The sequence below is a fragment of the Balearica regulorum genome, chromosome Z (assembly GCF_011004875.1).
Source record: "Balearica regulorum gibbericeps isolate bBalReg1 chromosome Z, bBalReg1.pri, whole genome shotgun sequence".
Classification (NCBI taxonomy): domain Eukaryota; kingdom Metazoa; phylum Chordata; class Aves; order Gruiformes; family Gruidae; genus Balearica; species Balearica regulorum.
In genome coordinates this window covers 47,939,261-47,957,668 of record NC_046220.1, presented here as the reverse complement: position 1 = coordinate 47,957,668, position 18,408 = coordinate 47,939,261, and the positions used below count along the sequence as shown (strand labels likewise).

At 39.2% G+C, this 18,408-nt stretch overlaps 1 protein-coding gene across 1 annotated transcript in view; it reads left to right on the top strand.

The window, feature by feature from the left end:
• Positions 1-18,408, top strand: part of TRPM6 (transient receptor potential cation channel subfamily M member 6) — an 88,873-nt gene that overhangs the window by 54,609 nt on the left and 15,856 nt on the right. Inside the window, exons 23-32 of the mRNA XM_075739251.1 lie at positions 671-785; positions 2,491-2,690; positions 5,077-5,209; positions 6,935-8,079; positions 8,801-8,913; positions 9,844-9,970; positions 10,869-10,966; positions 13,361-13,419; positions 14,884-14,909; positions 16,696-16,746. Of these exons, the coding sequence (XP_075595366.1) occupies positions 671-785; positions 2,491-2,690; positions 5,077-5,209; positions 6,935-8,079; positions 8,801-8,913; positions 9,844-9,970; positions 10,869-10,966; positions 13,361-13,419; positions 14,884-14,909; positions 16,696-16,746 (2,067 nt within the window). The remainder of the gene's footprint in view (positions 1-670; positions 786-2,490; positions 2,691-5,076; positions 5,210-6,934; positions 8,080-8,800; positions 8,914-9,843; positions 9,971-10,868; positions 10,967-13,360; positions 13,420-14,883; positions 14,910-16,695; positions 16,747-18,408) is intronic.

Sequence of the window (18,408 nt, the reverse complement as noted above, 5' to 3'; positions counted from 1 at the left end):
CTAATAACTCTTTATGCTGTGGAATATGTCCGGAATTTAGGGCTGCTGCCTTATAAATATGTTTTAAAATGTCCTCAAAGGTGTAAAATTTGGTTAAAAATTATAAAGACTGAGAAGTATTTATTCTGACAATTTAAAATCATTAAGCGGTTTCACTTAGTTTCTATGATTTGTTGCTTCGTCTTGCAAATATTCGTAGCCATATATCTTCTGCACACGAGTTAAAATGGTCTTACTGAAGCTCTAAAGGAGTAACACTCCAGTACTGATAAAGCAGCCTTTGTGCTGTATCCTTTCCGCAGTGGAGTCAGTGAAAGCCTTGCTTTAAGGATCAAAGATTTGGATTTCAGTTTACTTGAGTGTGTGACATCTTCCAGATATGTTTCAGCTGCCTCATTTTTCCCCTTAACAAAAAGTTGGGGTGACTGGCATAAGAACTGATATGTATGAAATCATATTGCAATGGAAACTATGGGGCAGTAGTATCATGAAGAGGTCTCGGATCTCCTTTATGTGGAGGTAGATTTTAGTTGGAAATTTAGTAGTGTATCTCCGGGAAAGTGACAAAGACTCTTCTGTTTCTTGTTGGGGCAAATGAGGAGCACGTGCCATTGCTGTGCTCTGCTCTGATTTCCATGCTAACCATGCTCTGTATCTCCTTCACTTTCAGTCTGCGAAACCAATGAAGACTGTCCTCCTGGCTCCTTCCTCACACCATTCCTCCAAGCTGTCTATCTCTTTGTGCAGTACATCATCATGGTCAACTTGCTTATAGCTTTTTTTAAGTAGGTACCATGGTATATTGCTGCAAAAGCAAAAGCAACTAATAGACATTATGCCAACACTTCCACAAAAACCTTTCACCAAAAATGCCCCGTCAGGGTCATGTTGATGGTGGTTGTTACCTCATCTTCCATGGGGGTCCGGCGAATAAAAAAAAAATGGTGGAAGGAAGAGGGTGAGAAGAAGGTGATGGTGAGCACACACCTAAACTGTTTTGCCATTTAAACAGAATCTGCCTCTGTGAAGGTGGACAACTTCAGCTGGCAAACAAGTGACATTAATTCAGCTCTGAAGTAATTTATCCTTTGTTAGTAAAAGCTGTGTTTGTCGTGCTGAGAGCCTATATAATGTTCATCATAGGGTAGCCCAAGATTTAAATTGGCAGCTAAGTGGAGAAGGTATTCAAGAGAAGAGGATAATGGCTTTGTAGGATCATGCTCTTCCTTTAGGAAATAACTTGAAAATTCCTGTTGTTTGGTGCAATTTGATATATTCTAGGCTGAAATCTAATTGTGATGTTTTTAACTATCTGTTTTTTAATGTCTGCTGCCAGAGTAGGAAGGGTCTTTATAGTAATTCTATAGTAATTAATGAGTGTCTTTATAGTAATTCTAACCTTTCAAGTTTTAACAGGAAAACTCTTGTAGTGAATCAAGTTCTGCAAAATACTAGTAAAGAGCAGTCTAACCAAAGTAGTTAATTATTTTTTCCTAGAGTTCTAGCATTGTAGCAGAAGAAAAAGTCAGCTGTAGGTTAAAAAAATACCAAATGAAGAAATGTAGTGATTAATATTCAAGACAACTGAATGATCAAAACTCATTCTATTCCCACTTCCAATTAGAAATCCCTTTCCTGAAATTGTGGCAAGGCATCAATTTTTTAATTTTTTTTTTTAATACACAGCTGTGAAATTATAATTTGAATTATTTCTAGATTTAAACCTTCAGCAATGATGATATGTTAAATCTTCTACCTAGTGATTTGATTGTTCTAGAAGTGGGACGAAAAATGGGTATGAGCAACATATTTAATTGTGCTCCCAGAAGCAAAGCTGATGTTTTTGTGATAATATGCTGTGTGTGCAGTATGATGGTGCAACTGAAATTAACAGTGCCAAACCCACAAAGTTGCTTTCCTGTACTTGCGTCTGTGATAGTAGGTATGGGAAATTATTCAGTGCAACAACAGCCATGTTTAGTAGCATCACGGCTCCAAAGAGTACCCTGCAGAAGAATCTGTCATGTAGCTGCCTCTTGCAGCAAGTATTTTGTTTAGTGGTAGTGTACTGAAGAACAGCAGAACCGTTTTGTTAACAGTCTTCCCTTAGCCTGACTCCTACATTTAATCCAGCCCAAAGAGGCAGACAATGTTGAATTCTTAGTTAGGCTATGTATTAAAGTTTAAATAATCTGGCTGAGATTTCAAAGCCACTTCAGGGATATTCTTTGCCCAGTTCCCATTAATGTGAATGGGAATTGGATCTCCAAATCCTTTAGGCAGCTTTGAAGATCTCATTCTCAGTGCACTAGCTGCAGGCACATGCTGCTGCTTTGTTAAATGGAAGTTGCTAAGCTGATTTACCTCACTGGAGGGATGGGACTTTTCTCCAGTGTCAAATTAGATCTGCAGACAAGCATCTTGTGCTGTATAGCAAGTATTCCTCATAGGGGTGTTTCACCTTCCTTCCCCCTTTATCTCTCTTCTCAGTAATGTTTATTATGATTTGAAAGCCATATCGAACAAGCTCTGGAAGTACAACCGGTACCGCTACATTATGACCTACCATGAAAAGCCATGGCTGCCTCCACCTTTCATCCTCTTGAGCCACGTTGGACTTCTGATAAACCGCATCTTCCACCATCGGCCCCCAAATGAGATGGATCAAGAGGAAGGCGATGTTGGACTAAGTAAGCAGACCTAAGCTAGGGACCAAAAGAAATAGCTGATGAGGAATGTTTTGCTAGAGTCCCATCACTTTGTAGCTCACTGCCCTCCTCCTCTTCCTCCTCCCCCCCCCCCCCCCCCAAAAAAAAAAAGATATTGTCTGGGTTGGAGGCTGTTTTTATTTGCAAAACTGAATTTAACCTGCTTGTCTGAGAACTCTTGTAGGAAAAAGTAACTATGGAGATGCTTTGCTTTGTATTTGGCTTTTGCTTTGTTACATACTGTGCATCAGTCGAGATACATCACAACTCTGAGCTGAAATAAAGTGGCAAAAGCTGTTTCTGTAGGATAGAATGGCCTTATTTTGAAAGAAAGTAAACAATACTGGAAGTATACATTTCTGTACATTTGTCCTGAAAAGACCAACAAGTCCTTTTTAATTGCGCAGAGAAAGTAGCTGCAGAGCCTGAGGATAGAGGGCATCCAGTGATGGCAGATGCAGAGAGAGAGCATGGGGGCCTCCGACCTCCTCACTGCATCCTTCCCTTTGTGCATTGGCTCATCGCTGCACCTTAACCCCACCTCCTTCACCCTTCCCAACCTGGACTTCTGACTCACAGGGTCCTTCTTAGTGCCTCTTTAATGCCATACCAGTTCCCTGACCCACTGTCACCAACTCCTGCAACTTTGCCAGGAGCAGCCCTAGCCATTGCGGGGAGGGGACCACAAGATGTTGGGATTGGAATGAATACTCAATAGTGGGGCTTGGTTCTTGGTGGAGTGAGGCAGGGGAATGAGGAGGAGGAGCAGCTGGTGGCTGTACCCTTATCTGAAAAAACATTGGGTGTACATTAGTGCATAGTATTCTACAGCCTCATCCTTTTTGATGCAACGTACATCCTTGATGCCTAATAACAGAGGTGAGCAGACCCTGTCTGAATTATGATTTACTTAGGATTTTCTCTGCTGAACATGAATCCCTGAAGATATCCGGCATGCTCACAGGTGGTTACAGAGTTAAGAACTGGGCTTAACTAATCAATGCTGAGCTGCTTTACTGCTGCTCCCAGGCTCAGCTCCTCCATCATGACTGGATACATCAGCCTGCCTTTGAAGTACCACTATTTATTTTATATGCATGCATAGTGTAAGTCACTGGTGTAGCATAGAGGATGTCTTACTTGTAAAGTGCATTAGGCCCAAGAAAAACTGAAGCACTGCTTAGCACATCTAAAAGTCCTTGGGTAGAAGAGGGCTCATGCCTTGCCTACACTTCTCTCAGAAAGAGACTTTTTCCTGTTTATGTACTTTTGTGTCCCTTTTCTATATGCCTGTGCATTGCTTGATAAGTTTCTTCCGCTTAAATTGTGTTGTGGTTGTAATTAACTGGTTTTAGCAATGAGGATCCAGTGCCACCCTGTGGAAAAACAATGAAAGGAAAATACCAATATACAGAGAGTAAAATCTTGGAGGCAAGAACACAGAAGGATTAGGGGTGAAAAGAGCCTAGGAGATGATTAAGTCTCATTCGGAGTGAGAGGGGGACCCCAAAAAACTGGGGGTGGGGGTGGGGGTTGGGGGTCCCAGCTGGGCTGTGTGCTGCAGCCAAGTACTACATGCTTGTAGCAAACACTGCCATGTCACTTGGCACAGATACCCCTCTAGCAAGTACAGTGAGGACTCTGGTATGTAAAAAAGGAAATAAAAAAGAAGCTTGGAAGATGTGGAGTTTGGATCAGAGAAGCAGCTTTCCACCGTATGTATTTCTTCATACTGACTTATAATTGATCTGTTCTGTCAGAAGTCTTGGTGTGCTAGCAGAATAGCATCATGAGCAGCCCAAGCTGTGGAGTTTTAAACTTTTGATTGTGTTCTTTTTCACCCAGTAATCTTGCTTAATGTTTTATACATATGAACATGTGCAGCAATTAAGTGAAAAAAAGCTTTGTAGCTTTGAGTACCTGAGGTGACTGTAATTTATAGGTGACTTGTCCTACATGAATGCCTGGACCAAATGATAGTGAAATCTTTGTAAGTCTTACATATTTATAGCTAAGTCTTGTGAATCACACATGTACTACACAATACAGGGAGAAGTTTGGGAGAAAATACATCTTTGTGAGCAGCCATTTGGTATATACTTTTGAGGCTTTAAAATGGAGTGCACTGGAATTTTTGTCAGTGTGTTTTTGCTTCTGTCTAAGGAAACATAAAAAGCCCATTTACATGTATTTGGTATATTGAGTCTTTGTACATAAGCACAAATTCAGGGAGTTAGGTCAAATTTGTTCTTGTCAAGGGTGGGGGCGAGGAAACCTATTCTGAGAGTTTTCTTTTTTTCTCATGGATGCTTATAAACAATTGTATTTGTAAGTATGCTTCACAGCAATTCCTACTTCCTTTTTTCAGAGCTGTACCTCAGCGATGAGGAGTTGAAGAAACTCCATGACTTTGAGGAACAGTGTGTGGAAAAATATTTTCATGAGAAGAATGAGAGCTTGAGTTCCAGTGACAGTGAAAGGATTCGTCTGACAACAGAAAGGTGTGTTTTGTTGCAGATTTGTGCTCTTCGTATACATTTGTCATACAAAAAGACTTCAATAGGCTACTGCTTTTGGCACGGTTTATGCCCATTGCAAACATGAGGAGCAATAGCATGCAATAGGCCTTGATAATTTGATGGAAGTGTAATGTACCTGAACTACATGGCAGACCTGGCTGGGAAGCCTTGCTGGCAGAATTGCATCGCCAAATGTGTGCAGTGTGCAGTACAGGGGTACAGTAAGGTATTGCTCAGTTTCACTTTTGCAGACCAGGTAGCACCACGAAAACATGCCAGAGTACAGCATGCTATACATATTTTTATTTACAGGCTTAGCAGGGTAGGAACACTGTGAGAGTATTGCTTGTGATTGAGTATGACTACTGTTTACAGAAATAACCGTATAACCATTGGAGCATTATCTACAATGTAGTGTCTCCGTTTGCAAAATGTCAATAGAGAACTGTCAACGGGGTTTCAAAACCCTTAATATTGGCCTAATTTAGCTTTCTTTTGAAATCAATGGCAAAGCTGCCGTTAAGTGTAATGGGAAGAGTTAAAGAAAGCGAGTGCTATAAAAAGTCTTACTGAATGCCAATACTGATCTCATCTAATAAATTTGTTTTGCCTAGAGAAAGGTAGCCTCTTAATCTTTGCCTGTTCATAATCTTATTTTCTGCATACTAAAACAAAACACACAAGCAAAATGAATGTCCCCTGTAAAAGAAATAAAATAAATAGCTGTGTTCAAAAGCTGCGGAATCGATTACAGCAAGAAGATTTCATTTAGTGGATAAATATAGATATGGAAAGGAATTTTTTTCTGAGTGCAAAGGTGAAACACACTTCGCAGCATTGTATAACATTAATACAGAAATTAAGTTAGGTGAATAAAATATTTTGGGGCACTGGTCTTTGATTTTATTCAGCTATTGGTTTAATACTGTATCTTTTAGTTGCTCAGTGACAAAGGAAAGGAGCAACTTTTGCATATTGCTTGCAGCTAGTTTATCATTGTCATAGTGATAGAGCACCAGAGAGAGTATCTTCAGGAAACGTGAAGATAATGATTTGGTTAAAATTATATCATTCCAGGCCAAGAAGTTCTTGCACTGTTCACTGGGGATTTGAAGACCATAAAAAAAGGCTTTGCTTTTTGGGCAGTTGGATTTTACCTGAAGATAACTGATGGCATCAGACATACAAAGTCTGTTCCCAGAGGCCAAAAAGGGTGTTGGGAAGACCCTTTTCCCAGCAGTCTCCAGTACTGGAGAAATGCAAGGGAATCTGTAGGTTTGTGTGAGATTCACAGGAAATGTAGAAACACAGCTTGACTGGCTGACAAGAAGTATACTTTACAGCATTTTACATTTACAGTAATAGCCAATGCAGCATTTCCCAAGCTGTGTCCTGCTGTCCATGGTTTAGTAGTTCTATGGCAAGGAATCGACATTAATAGGAAAAAAGCAGTTTTTAAAATAGATAATCCTTGAGCAAAAAGCCTCTTTCCTTAAAAGTCACTGGCCCAGTAATCTGAATGACATGTTGTAAGTCTGGATGGGTTTTGTCCATTCATAGGAATGGAAGTCACCACAAAAAAAAAAAAAAAAAAAAAAAAAGGGCTGTTTGAAACACTGACTTTTTGAAATGTGTTAATGGCTTCCTTCATCATCTGGCAAACAGAAGTAAAGATCCATGTTTTGGTATTTTTCTTTTTCTACCCAGAGTGGAGGAGATGTTTCTGCAGCTTAAAGAAGTGCATGAGAAGGTATTTTACATCAAGGAGTCTTTACTCTCCCTGGACAGCCAGCTAGGACATTTGCAAGACCTGTCTGCCTTGACAGTGGACATCCTGAAAGTGCTTTCAGCTGTAGACACCTTGCAGGTGGAAGAAGCCTTACTGGCTGACACAAAACATCGAACCTGTAGGAAGCTGCCCCACAGCTGGAGCAATGCGCTCTATTCCAAAACCTTGAGCAGCCTCGAGTGTTTGTATGACAAAAAGTACCACTACTACAGCATGCCACCCTCCCTCTTACGGAGCTTGGTAAGGAGTCAATGGCCATCAGAGTGCAAAGACCATGTATTGAGGACTGAGAGTAACAAGGTGGTAGAAGACAGCTCTCGAAAGGTAGAAATAGAAAGTGACACACTCACTTCGGGAGTATCCTCTGAGACTAAGTCAACGCCTAGATATGGACAATTTTTGCTGGTGCCCCCTGACCATCAGGGAGGGTCTTTATCTGAGGATGTTACCTTAAATTTGTCCTTTCTGAGCACTCCTGCCAAGTACAGGGACGATGCATTCAGAGATGAACTGCCGAGTAACATTGTGGTGCAGCAAAACTTGCGGAGTGTGGGTCTCATTGGAAAAGAGCCACAAGATTATCAATGGAGCCAGAGAGACTTTGCTATTCACTTGCCATCAGAAAAGACTAATGCCGTAGAGGCTGATCATCCTCTTGGTCTCCAGCCATCGCTGGATATTGAAGAGAGTGCAGCACTCTCCTGCAATGACAGGGAAGAAACTGAAGGTGGTTATGTGAACTGGGGATTCTCTGAAGGTGATGAAAAAGGGGTTTTCAGCTCAGGGAAGAAAGAAAAGAAGAACTTGTGCATACATTCCACCTATAACAATGAATGCAATTGCACAGGTAGTCCTCCCAGGCATGTCCAGATAAGAGAATCAAAGTCCTTCTCCTACAACTCCGACAGGTCACATCACAGCAGCAGCATCTCTCACAACAAGCTAAAACGCAGCACCTCCTTCTGGATCAGCCCACTCTGGAGAGACTGGAGTTTCTGCAGGAGCAACAGCTTACAGTCACCAAAGAAAGAGAAAAGACGGAAAACCTTTAAGGCCACAGGAGGTAATTATAAAACACCACACTTGTACAGTGTCTTTTACTGGGGAGCCCAAGACATTATAAAAATATTTCCTTTACACCCAGGAGGTGTTAGCTGCAGTTGAGGGTAGTAGCTGAGAGTCCAGAGATACTTCTTCACTTTCTTTGTGCTGGGTCAGACTGCTGTAGGGAATTTCTGAAGTGTGCCTGGTATCCAAGCTGCACCACACCTGTGTGTCAGCCACCCTGATTCTCCTCATCTCACCAGATCCTTATGGCTGTGGGTACACTGCTGGGGTGACGGAGGGACAGTGGTTGCTCTGAGGAAGTCTCCTGCCCTGGGGATGCAATGCAAGAGTTACAGGAGACAAAATAAATTACACAATCCCTAAGAGATACATTAGCAGTATCATAGGTCAGATGGATGCATGGAGAATGAAGAGGTGTACATTTTTCTAGCCAGTTTAAAACCCTTCCTGTTCACCACAAGATTTGCTTGCCAACAGCGAAAATATAGCAGATTCCAGTTCTAAGTATGAATAGTATGACATGCTGGGTAACATTTGTTGTTTTATATCTTGTGTTGGTGCACATCTTTGCACTGAACTGCATGAGTATTAGCTTTGTGTGTCACAAGTCTTTCTCAGCTTGCTCTGGAGATCTGCCAACTCTGTCTTATCAGATCTCCTCTTAGTAAATAAAAGCTCTGTGGCTTAATGGTGGTTTTTGACTCTTTTTTTCACAGAGTCTTTACATTCCAGTGAGCTGCACCACAGTGAGGCAACAAAAGCAAAACAACAAAACAGAGACAGAAAGTCTGGGAGAGGAAAGAAGAATCAAAAACACCTTCAGGTGCCGGTATGTGCAAATGCAAGAGAATCACACACCCCATAGCTGTCTTTTTCATTCATTAAGAGCAGTTCTGCAGTATGGCTTAGTCAAAGATGTATACATTTAAAATTCTGCACATAAACGGGGGCATCTTAGTTGTGTGTCTGGCTTTGGTTCAATTTCCCTTTTGTTTGAATATGTGAGATTTCAGTTTTGAATGTGTTGAAATCTATGGACTTTGCTAGATACTATACCAAGGGTGTTACTGATTTTACACAGGAAGCTATCAGTCCTTGCACTTTAGCTGGCAGGAAGACTTGGGGGAGGCTTCATATGATCTAGGATAGACTGAAGGAGTGGTAAGCCACATTCAGGCAGTGTAAAACAAGCAAGCCAGGCCTCCTAATGTTGTCTCCTGCCTACAAGGGTCCCTCAGTGTTTTCTCTGAAACCGTCAAACATTTAGCACATTGCAGACAGCATATTGATTGTGTCATATGTATGGGGCAAGTTTCATAAATGTCTGTATGTGTACATATATAAAAATCTATTTATAAAGTTATAAAGGGATTCCCAGGATCTTTGTCAGCTGGAAAGATTTATCTCTGTTTAATGAGATGAAAACTGAAGACTGATTTGTTTACATAAGATGCTCAGGTCAGCAACAGATCTTAGACTTGAACTTTGAGACCTAATATCTCTGAAGGTATTTTGAGGGACTTCAAACTTCGTTTTAAAAAGCTGTAAAGATCTTTCATTAGTAGCATTTACTAGACAAAAACAATCTGTCTTCTGCAACTTGTAACAAAAATGGGGAAATTTGTATCTCAGTTGGGAGCAAGTTCAGTCATTGGCATTTCAATGATGCTCTGAAAGGCCACGTCATAGACTGTCAGAGGAACTGCAGAGGTGCTAGTCATCCTATAAATTGAGTGTCATTTTGTCTGTGTCTTGCCAGGTGATTAGAGTGGATGATTGTCCTCAGAACACCCAAGTGAGCTCAGAGCCAGCGGAGATCAATGTCTGGGATGAGCAAGAGAAACACAGCAAGAACTGGCTCACTGTGTCTAATTTCAGTCAGTTAAGTATGTGGTATTTTGCAGAGGGTGAAATTCGGAATAGATTTTAAAAAGAAGCAGTAAAAAAAAATTCACAAATTGAAAGTGTCATCCATCACTTTCACCTAATGGTATAATTTTTACAGAATTAGCATTAGGTTGCAAGAACACAAGACTTGGTTATTTGCTATGTCATTGCAAAGACAGAAGGGCCATAGGTTGGATGGAAGGTCAGTTAAATCTTTCTGGGAGTGCTGCCTGTCTCACATGGAAGATAGTAGAGTACTAATCCTCAGGAATAAGTGAGAGCAAGGAGGATGATATCCTTGTCTCCTCTCCTGAGGTGTCTTCTAAAGTGGCATCTTGGCTAATTGCAAAAATAAACTCTCTCATGAATTTCTCAGGACATTTACGCTCACAGGCAGTGCTGTGATACTGTACCTGCTGACAGATCCTCTGCATGCATTATTCATTAGTCATTGCTCAGAAACACATCCTCCAAAGGGAAGAAATGAATTCTGTATCATCTCTGTTGGAAAGAAAAGGCAATAGCATTCTTTTAGTAATTCTCCAGCTCTTTCGTTCTCAGAAATCTTTTGCATAGTTCATCTTATCTTTCAGCTTTGCTGTGATGTGGCTCACTGGCTTCATCCTGTGAGCTGCTGGGAGAAGCACCAGGGAATGCTGTGACTCAGCACAGCAAGGCCTGAGAAGGGCTGCGCTCCTCTGAAATCTGCTGACAGAGAATGGAAACAGTCTGTTTTAACTTTATGAAATTCTGTTATTGCTTTTATAGCCCATTACGTGTTTGCTGGGGCAACATGGTATACAGATATTTGTTTTATAGCACTGCATAGTTTGGTTGGTAGCAGTAGAGCTGTTCATTTACACTCTGGAAATAGCTGATACCTGCTCTTTTGGCTAGGTTTGGAACGTCTCAGTTACATGCACCAGAAAATGAAAAATCAAGACATTGGTAGGCATACTGTACCATTCTGTGATTACCTGAGGCATTCTCGAGAGGTAAGACCTAAGATTACACATTCTAGCATATAGTTTTGGCTGGGATGAGCCCAGGGTAGCTCTACTGATGTCCCTGGACTTGCCACTCTAGGTTCTTCATCATGAAATACCTCTTGAGAGATGAAGAACTTTGTTGTCTGCTGGCACAGCACATGTGTGCGAGTAAATGAATAATGCAACAGCTGTTAACAGTCTATGGAGATTATTGAAGTAGGATATTAAATTATTGAGTCACAGAGCGGTTCTGAGTATGAAGAAGTTGGTCAGAAATAATGTGTGTGTTGATGTTTCATTAGGCAATGAGTGAGCACACAGCTTGGTCTTCAACCTGTGGGCAGAATTGGTTAGCAGAGTGAAGTACAGCTTGGAAAGTTAGCTAGCTCTCAGTCTATCACACAGAGATAGTTATTTCTTGCAAAATGGGACTTAAATATTGAAAATAATAGTTGCAAAGTTTAAATTTCTTAACCACTGGCTTATAAACACCATATCTTATTATTTATCAGAATTAATTTGCAGCTCTGTAAGGGAAAGGTCCCTCTGCCTATCTAAATCGACATAGTCTCATTGACTTTGGTGGTGCTAGACCAATTTGTATTTCCTGAAGACTGGGGGCAGGAATCTGGATTATAGAAACTTCTATCTGTTTTAAAGTGATGTAGATAATGGCAGAAAATTTATCTTTCACTACATTGTGTAGCGGTATCTCAGACGTATGAAAGAAATTAACAAAGAATAAATTAAGGAAACGAACTGTGAAATAATCCTTTCCTCTTCCTTTTTCAACAGCATCCTTCCTTGCCTGTTTACTTCTAGCACTCTTGATTATTAAAATGGTGATCGTAAAAAGCCTAGTTGCTTTTTCACTCTAAATGCTATTACTAACTTTTTCTTTTTTCTTTCTTTTTTGTCTTTTTTTTTTTTTTTTTTTCTGTAAGGAACAAAAATAAACTAGATACTAGATAGTTTTAGATCTGTTGTTCTGAGTGCTGTAGAATTTGAATCCCAAATACCAGGGAAGAGAGCTGGAATCCAAATTTCAAAAATGGCAGGTTTTTGTATGAAAGACTAGAGTGAGAGAGAGAAATAGAAATAAATTTACTGGTTTTGTGTTCTGTAAAACCTGATCTTGGAGTATAAATCAATAAATATTTGAAAAGTGAAACACAGGGTCAGACAAGCAAAATAAAGGTACAGTCAGGGAAGCTGTGAAGGAACCAAGTAATTTAAAACCCACATTAAGATGTCTTGGGTAAAACTCAAGGGTGGGATTTTTAAAGTTCTCAGAAAAATTCCATTGATTACAGGAGGATTTGAGTTGGGCTGAAACTAGTCACTTCTGGAATGCCAACTTTTTTTTTTTTTTTGAATGCCAACAAATTATTTATTCTTTCAAGATACAGCCTCTAATACCCCCTGAATCACCATGCCTCTCTTTAAGTCCTGTCTGTGTTATGAGAGTTTATATATATCACTGAGATGCAAGAATGTTGCTGCATCCAACTGTTCCACTTGGAGTATTATATATTTTAAAGAAATGTATTTTTCCTGAAGTGGTGCTACTCAGATTTACCCATTGACCACTAGTGGTTCAGAAATCCCTCCTGATGGGTAGCAGGGAAATAGCAAGGGTGCCTGTAGGAAAGTTTTAGTTTTGTTAAAGATTTTTTCACAAAGCAAGCTGCAATGTGAAAACATGAGTGAAATAAAAAAATTATGAGTTAAGTTTCAGATAATACTCAAAGCTGAATTTTAGTTAATTTATGTTTAAACTTTGTTCTCTTCAGACTTTTATGGGGGGCTCTGTTTCTTCTGAGGATTGAAATCTTCCTCACTATTAATCAGAAGAATAATCCCATTTCTGACTAGCATATTAGGAAGATCTGGCTGGCCCAATTTTCCCTAATATGGCTGGAAGTTTAAAAGAGTATTTGAGTACTTTACCTCTTAGACCTGGAAAATATGTCATCTAAATATCACTGGAAAGCTGCTCAGGCTGTTACCTTCTTCTGTTATAGAGTTTTAGGGTGCATTTTATTTTCAACAACTGTAAAGCTTATCCTTAAATTGGAATTTTCCAATATAAAGAGAGTTCTCTAATACTGTCCATATTAGAAGACCTTCAACATGCTTTTGTGAGTGTGTTGAGATATAGGTGGGTACCTGAGTGTTTTATTCAAATGTATGGAGACAGCATGGAAAACTATAATGTAAGCAAATTAGTTCCATTTTAGTGTAGATATGGCAATGCTGTGATTCACCTGCCTGTCGGTGTCATTATTCATGCTAACGATAAGGATAACAATAAGCGTTTTCAAGTTTGTCGAGTTGCACAGTGTGTATATGACGATGATGTGCAGATTTTACCAGTAAAAGTATCTCTCTCCTTTACAGACTTTGAATAATAGCGTATTGGGAACCACCAAGAAAAGTAATCTGAACAGGAACTCCTCGTATGTATTATTAGTGTATTAAGATATTCATCACATGCTTTTAGAAAGAGACTTCTATACTTTCTGTAGGTTTCCACTTCAGTTCTGCAATACACTTGGGATGAGAAATTTATGTGAAATGAAGAGTTAAGGCAATTCATTCTGTTTAAGTTTTTTAAAAAGAAGCCTTATTAATGGAGATAAAGGAGACCCATTTAAAAAAGTGTATAATTTTATTCTAACCCTTTTTATTCTAACAATAATCCAATTTTCTAATTCAATCACTAAGATCACCATAGCATCTTTAACTAGCCATTATTCCAATCTAGTGAGCATGAAAAGTTGCATGTACCTTTGCTGTGCAAATCGCATGTTTCCTTTTTTAATAATTAAAATGCTAGCAGCTCCTGAAAGCTTCTTTCATTTTCTGATTAATCTCTTTCATACTGAGTCTGCAAACTTACAAAATAGTTAGATTTAGCTTGGTTTTCTTAATGAGTTTTCAATAGTTATTAAACTTTGAATCTATTTAGTGAAAGTGCACTGATTTCAAAAGTGTTTTCAATTTTATTGTGGGCTTTTTGATTATTTTTTTTCCCAGCTTGGTTGATCATTATCTTAATATTAGGGGTATTTTTTCCACATGCAGTGCTGTGTCCTTTTCCTTTTCTTTCTTATTTTCATCAATTTCTTTTATATCTCTCTTACTTAGTTGCTGTGGATGTAATAAATAAAAGACATTAGAAAACTGTCACATCCCATGTGCTTTCACAGTGGGAAGAGGAAAAAAGATACCTTGTTTTTTACCCATCCTGTGGTGTGGTAGTTTGTTGTTTTTTGTTGGTTATTTTTTTTTTTAACCCAGTCATTTAGAGGCAGTAGGCAAACCACATACTTACCAGCAGGATTTACAGGCCATTGAGTGGCCTGATTCTGTCACTTAGTCTGTTGTTTTCAGTTGGATCTCTCTGGTCTGTGAGGTGAATCATATCCACTGTCTTTTGTCACAAAGACTGCTTTAACGTTAATGCTCTTGCTGTAGTCTCTCTGCAGCCTTGCTAATCCAAAGGACCATCAGTTTAAAAAGTCTGGGTTTGTGCAAGCAACGGTAATGGTGTATGTGGCTCTGAATACATCTCAGCATTGACTGAAAAATGAACAATTGTCTATATGATTCAAGTGGTCTTTAACCAGTATTGTTATTGCAGTGTAAATGGTGTGAACAATGGTGCAGAATCATAAAAGTAGCTCAACATAAAGCAGAGAAAGAAACTTACAGAAAAATCTGGCTGGTCTTCAGTAACTGAAGATTATTTTCTGATCATTGCAATGAACAAAGTTGCACTGAGCGTTATTTTGTTTTATGGTTGCCGATCAAATTTTTATTATTTTGCCTTCACATAGATGACACCTCTTTATATGTATCAGTGTTAGCTTAATGACAGAAATTTTGGAGTAAAATATCAAATGTTTGCTTTTAAACAGGTTAAGAACTTCAGAGGAAACTGACAGTAAGTTTTTGGTTGCTTGTCAATCATTTTCATTCCTCGCTGCAAATCTCACTATGACAATTCTGAAGTACAAAACCCAAAGGGAAGTTAATTTACTATAGTTGAGGGGTTATAGGAAGATGTTCAGCTATTGTTTCATATGTTAGTTACTAATTCGTACTTTAAATTGAAAGATTATTTTTATGAGAACATGTTTTTCTCATGAAAACTACAGAATCTTAAAAGAAAAATCTATTTTTACTCTAGTCTGCCCAATAATGTTGTCCTTTTCAGCAGGAAGAAGCTCTTTAAGGTGATGGTGGTGATTTCATCCTTGGCAGTCTAAGAGACTTCCTGAGTTAAAGCAGGGTGTATTCCTGAGGATGGATTGTGATATAAAATTTTTGATATATGCTTGATTTTTCAAGTTGCAGTTTGGTGTAATTCTTCTGTTTGTATGGTTTTCCTGAAATTGTGAAATCAGTGAAGGACTGAATTTATTATGAAATGGCCAATGAAGAAACTCGAGGTTGTAGCAAGGAATGACTTTTTTGCACTGGAGCGCTAGTACAACTTCATTGTATTTGTTGCCTTTTAGTCTATCTTCCAATTTTCCTGACATACTACTTAGCTGTAAGAAGCTGAGCAGCTGGGCACCTATCTCTTTTTGAGGCTAGCTGTGATGCAGAAATGAGTTGTTCTTAGACTTATCTCCCCTTCAAGCGCTGCTCTTTCTGGGTCTGGCTGTGCACAAAATGCTGTGGTGCTGAAGCACGCTGCTGTAAGCATAGAGGGTTGTGGAGCTACTCTCTAGAGCACACCATTGCTTTGATTAAAATCCACTTTTCTCCATCCTCAAAAGGAATGACTTAGCCCCCAGACCTCTTTTCATGTTTGTTGTTTTACAACATATGAAATGCAACAAAACTAGTTGAGTCCAGCAGGAAAGAGAGTAAAAGGGACCTTGAATCACCAAGGGCACTCAGTGGAAATGCTGGCCTTTCCCCCAACATATATTTATGGTTTTTATTTAAGATCTCTTTCACTGGAAAAGGGACTATAACCAAATAAAATACACCAAGAAGAAAAGTGTAATGTTCAGATATTTTGATGAAGATTCAGTTTTTATTATCTCATTTTTCAGAATTAAAAGTCGTGCAGTATACTTATTTTCTGAAGGATTGTTTTCCAATATAACAAAGTGATTTCATCTAATTAATGAAAATATGCTCATTAATCTTGGTTTTATTAAAAAGACTTTTTGTAAACCAAAGATTTTTGGACCAAATTTGATCTGTCTGTGCCTGTTAAATATGTAACCACAGAAACTGTTTGTCTCTCTATATTTTAACAGCATTTGAGATGTTGTGGGTTAATGGGGCATTATTATTATAACTTTGGTGTAATAGTATAGTTAATGGAATGCTTAATGACTGAGGATGGAGTTTGAAAAATCATGCCTTTGGGAGGCTGTGAAGCATGATGGACAGCAAAGTGCTTTTAATGTCCCAGAGGTGTAATTGGCTTAGAGAAGCTACATGTCCTTGAGGTTAATATCACAAGTTTCCCACCATTTCCCTGAATAAATAAGTCATCTGGCTATATTATATTGATGACTGAAATCTGCCAATATACTGTACATTATAACATAGTTAAAGCCTATTAGTGATTATCTTCTTTAGAATGCTGATACCCTAATTCTGATTAATCTGTTTCATGACAAACTCTGAGATGGAAGGATTTAAAAAATCATGCATTTATCTCTGTTATAATAATTAATATAATGATCCTTTAAACTTCATTTCAGATATCTTCACCTGCTTAAAAACATCTCAAGATCTGCATCATCACTACTCAGGTAAGCAGGAGGCACCAGAATGATAGCTGAGTAATTTAACAAATTAAAAAGAACATTAGTTCTTCCCTTGTCATGCTCTGTGATTTTCACTTTGAAGAGTTGCACAACTGCTCACTGCTAAGAAGGTTCTGGATTAATTCATGCCTAACGCTCCTGTAGGAAATTGTGAATTACTTTCTTGCTGCTAATTGCTCCATTCCGGGTATTTCTGCCAAATCCAGAGCAGAATGTAGGTAATCGCTTTCAAAATATCAGTGGAAACAATGAATAGAGCTCCGATTCCTGGGGGAGCAGAAGAGGCACTCATTTATTTATAGCTGTCACTTCCCCTCACACCTCCCACATCCTCCTTTATAGTTTCTGGAATTGTTTTCTTCAGTTAATTGGTCCTGTACTACTTAATCTGTGTTTATATACCTATGAACTCCTGGAAATCTGGCAGGGAATAAATCATTTGGATGCTAATTGCCTGCAGTCCTGTCTTTTCCTGAACTGAGTATGCAGAGATTTTCCCACAAGGCTGGGATTTCAGTTTTTCCCGGAGGAGAACAGTGGAGAGCTTGCCAGTAGATGTCTCTGTTGCCTACAGGACTTGGCCTCCTTTAAAGGGAAGCCTAGGGTAAACCAGAAGCATTAGCAGCCTCCTGAAGTTCAAAAAACCATACATTTTTCACCAGGAATAACTCCTCTTGGTTTGTAAACAGGGTACAGGAGTAATTTCTCTAACATCATGGCATTGTTGCAGTGATTAATTTGGCTCTCATCACGCATGCTATTTGAGATTAGGTAGGACTTTTTAGCACAGCTGAGAGTGGTTCCCATTATGAGTTGACAAATGTCTCAAGAGGTTTCCAGTGTAGGCTTATCTTTCCTCAGGAAGATCAGGATAGAATTTAGCCAACTAAGCCCAAAAGTTTGATACTGAAATCCTGCACCATACACTGCTTATGCATTATTTTTGCTATCATGTTGTGTAGGCAAATACAGTTCTGTCTCTCTGCACAAAGAACTTTTTTGACCCAAGTTCAGCACGTGGTGCAAGTGCACTTCACTTTTGCTTCTGGAGGATCTAGAGTGTGTGCTGGGTGATGTCAGGGTCTGACAGATGGCAGAGGTCTGGCAGCTCCTCTGTTCACATGCTTGTCCCTGCTATGCACTAATTTTGTGACTAGAGCATGTTCCTAGTGAGGCATCAAGGGAGGACCTTGATTTTCAATCCATGCTCCAAAACTATTCAGGCATGTTAACCAATGGCTGTTGAATTCAGAATATATAAACAAGTCTTGAAGTGGAGTCTGAAATGCAGATCTTTTCAAATGAGGACCCTAATTCATGGGTTGGCATGTCATGGGTCCCCTTTGCTCTTTCCTTCTGAGTGAAATAATCTCTAATTAATTTCTGGTCAGAGAAGCAATCTTAAAAAGAAGGACAGATGGTGACCAATCTCTGGAAGAGTCTGTCATCAAAGCTTTTTGGTTACTGTGCAGAGAAACACAACTCTGCTGTGGTTCACTCTCCACTTTGGACGCTAGTTTTGTCTTCAGCCATTGTATAGGGAAATCAGGCAGTCAGCAGTGTAGCATCAGAGTTGCCTCCTTGTTCTAGTCTTACTTTTTGCAGCTTACTTGACACCTCTCTCCCACTTCCAGATAACTGAGTCAT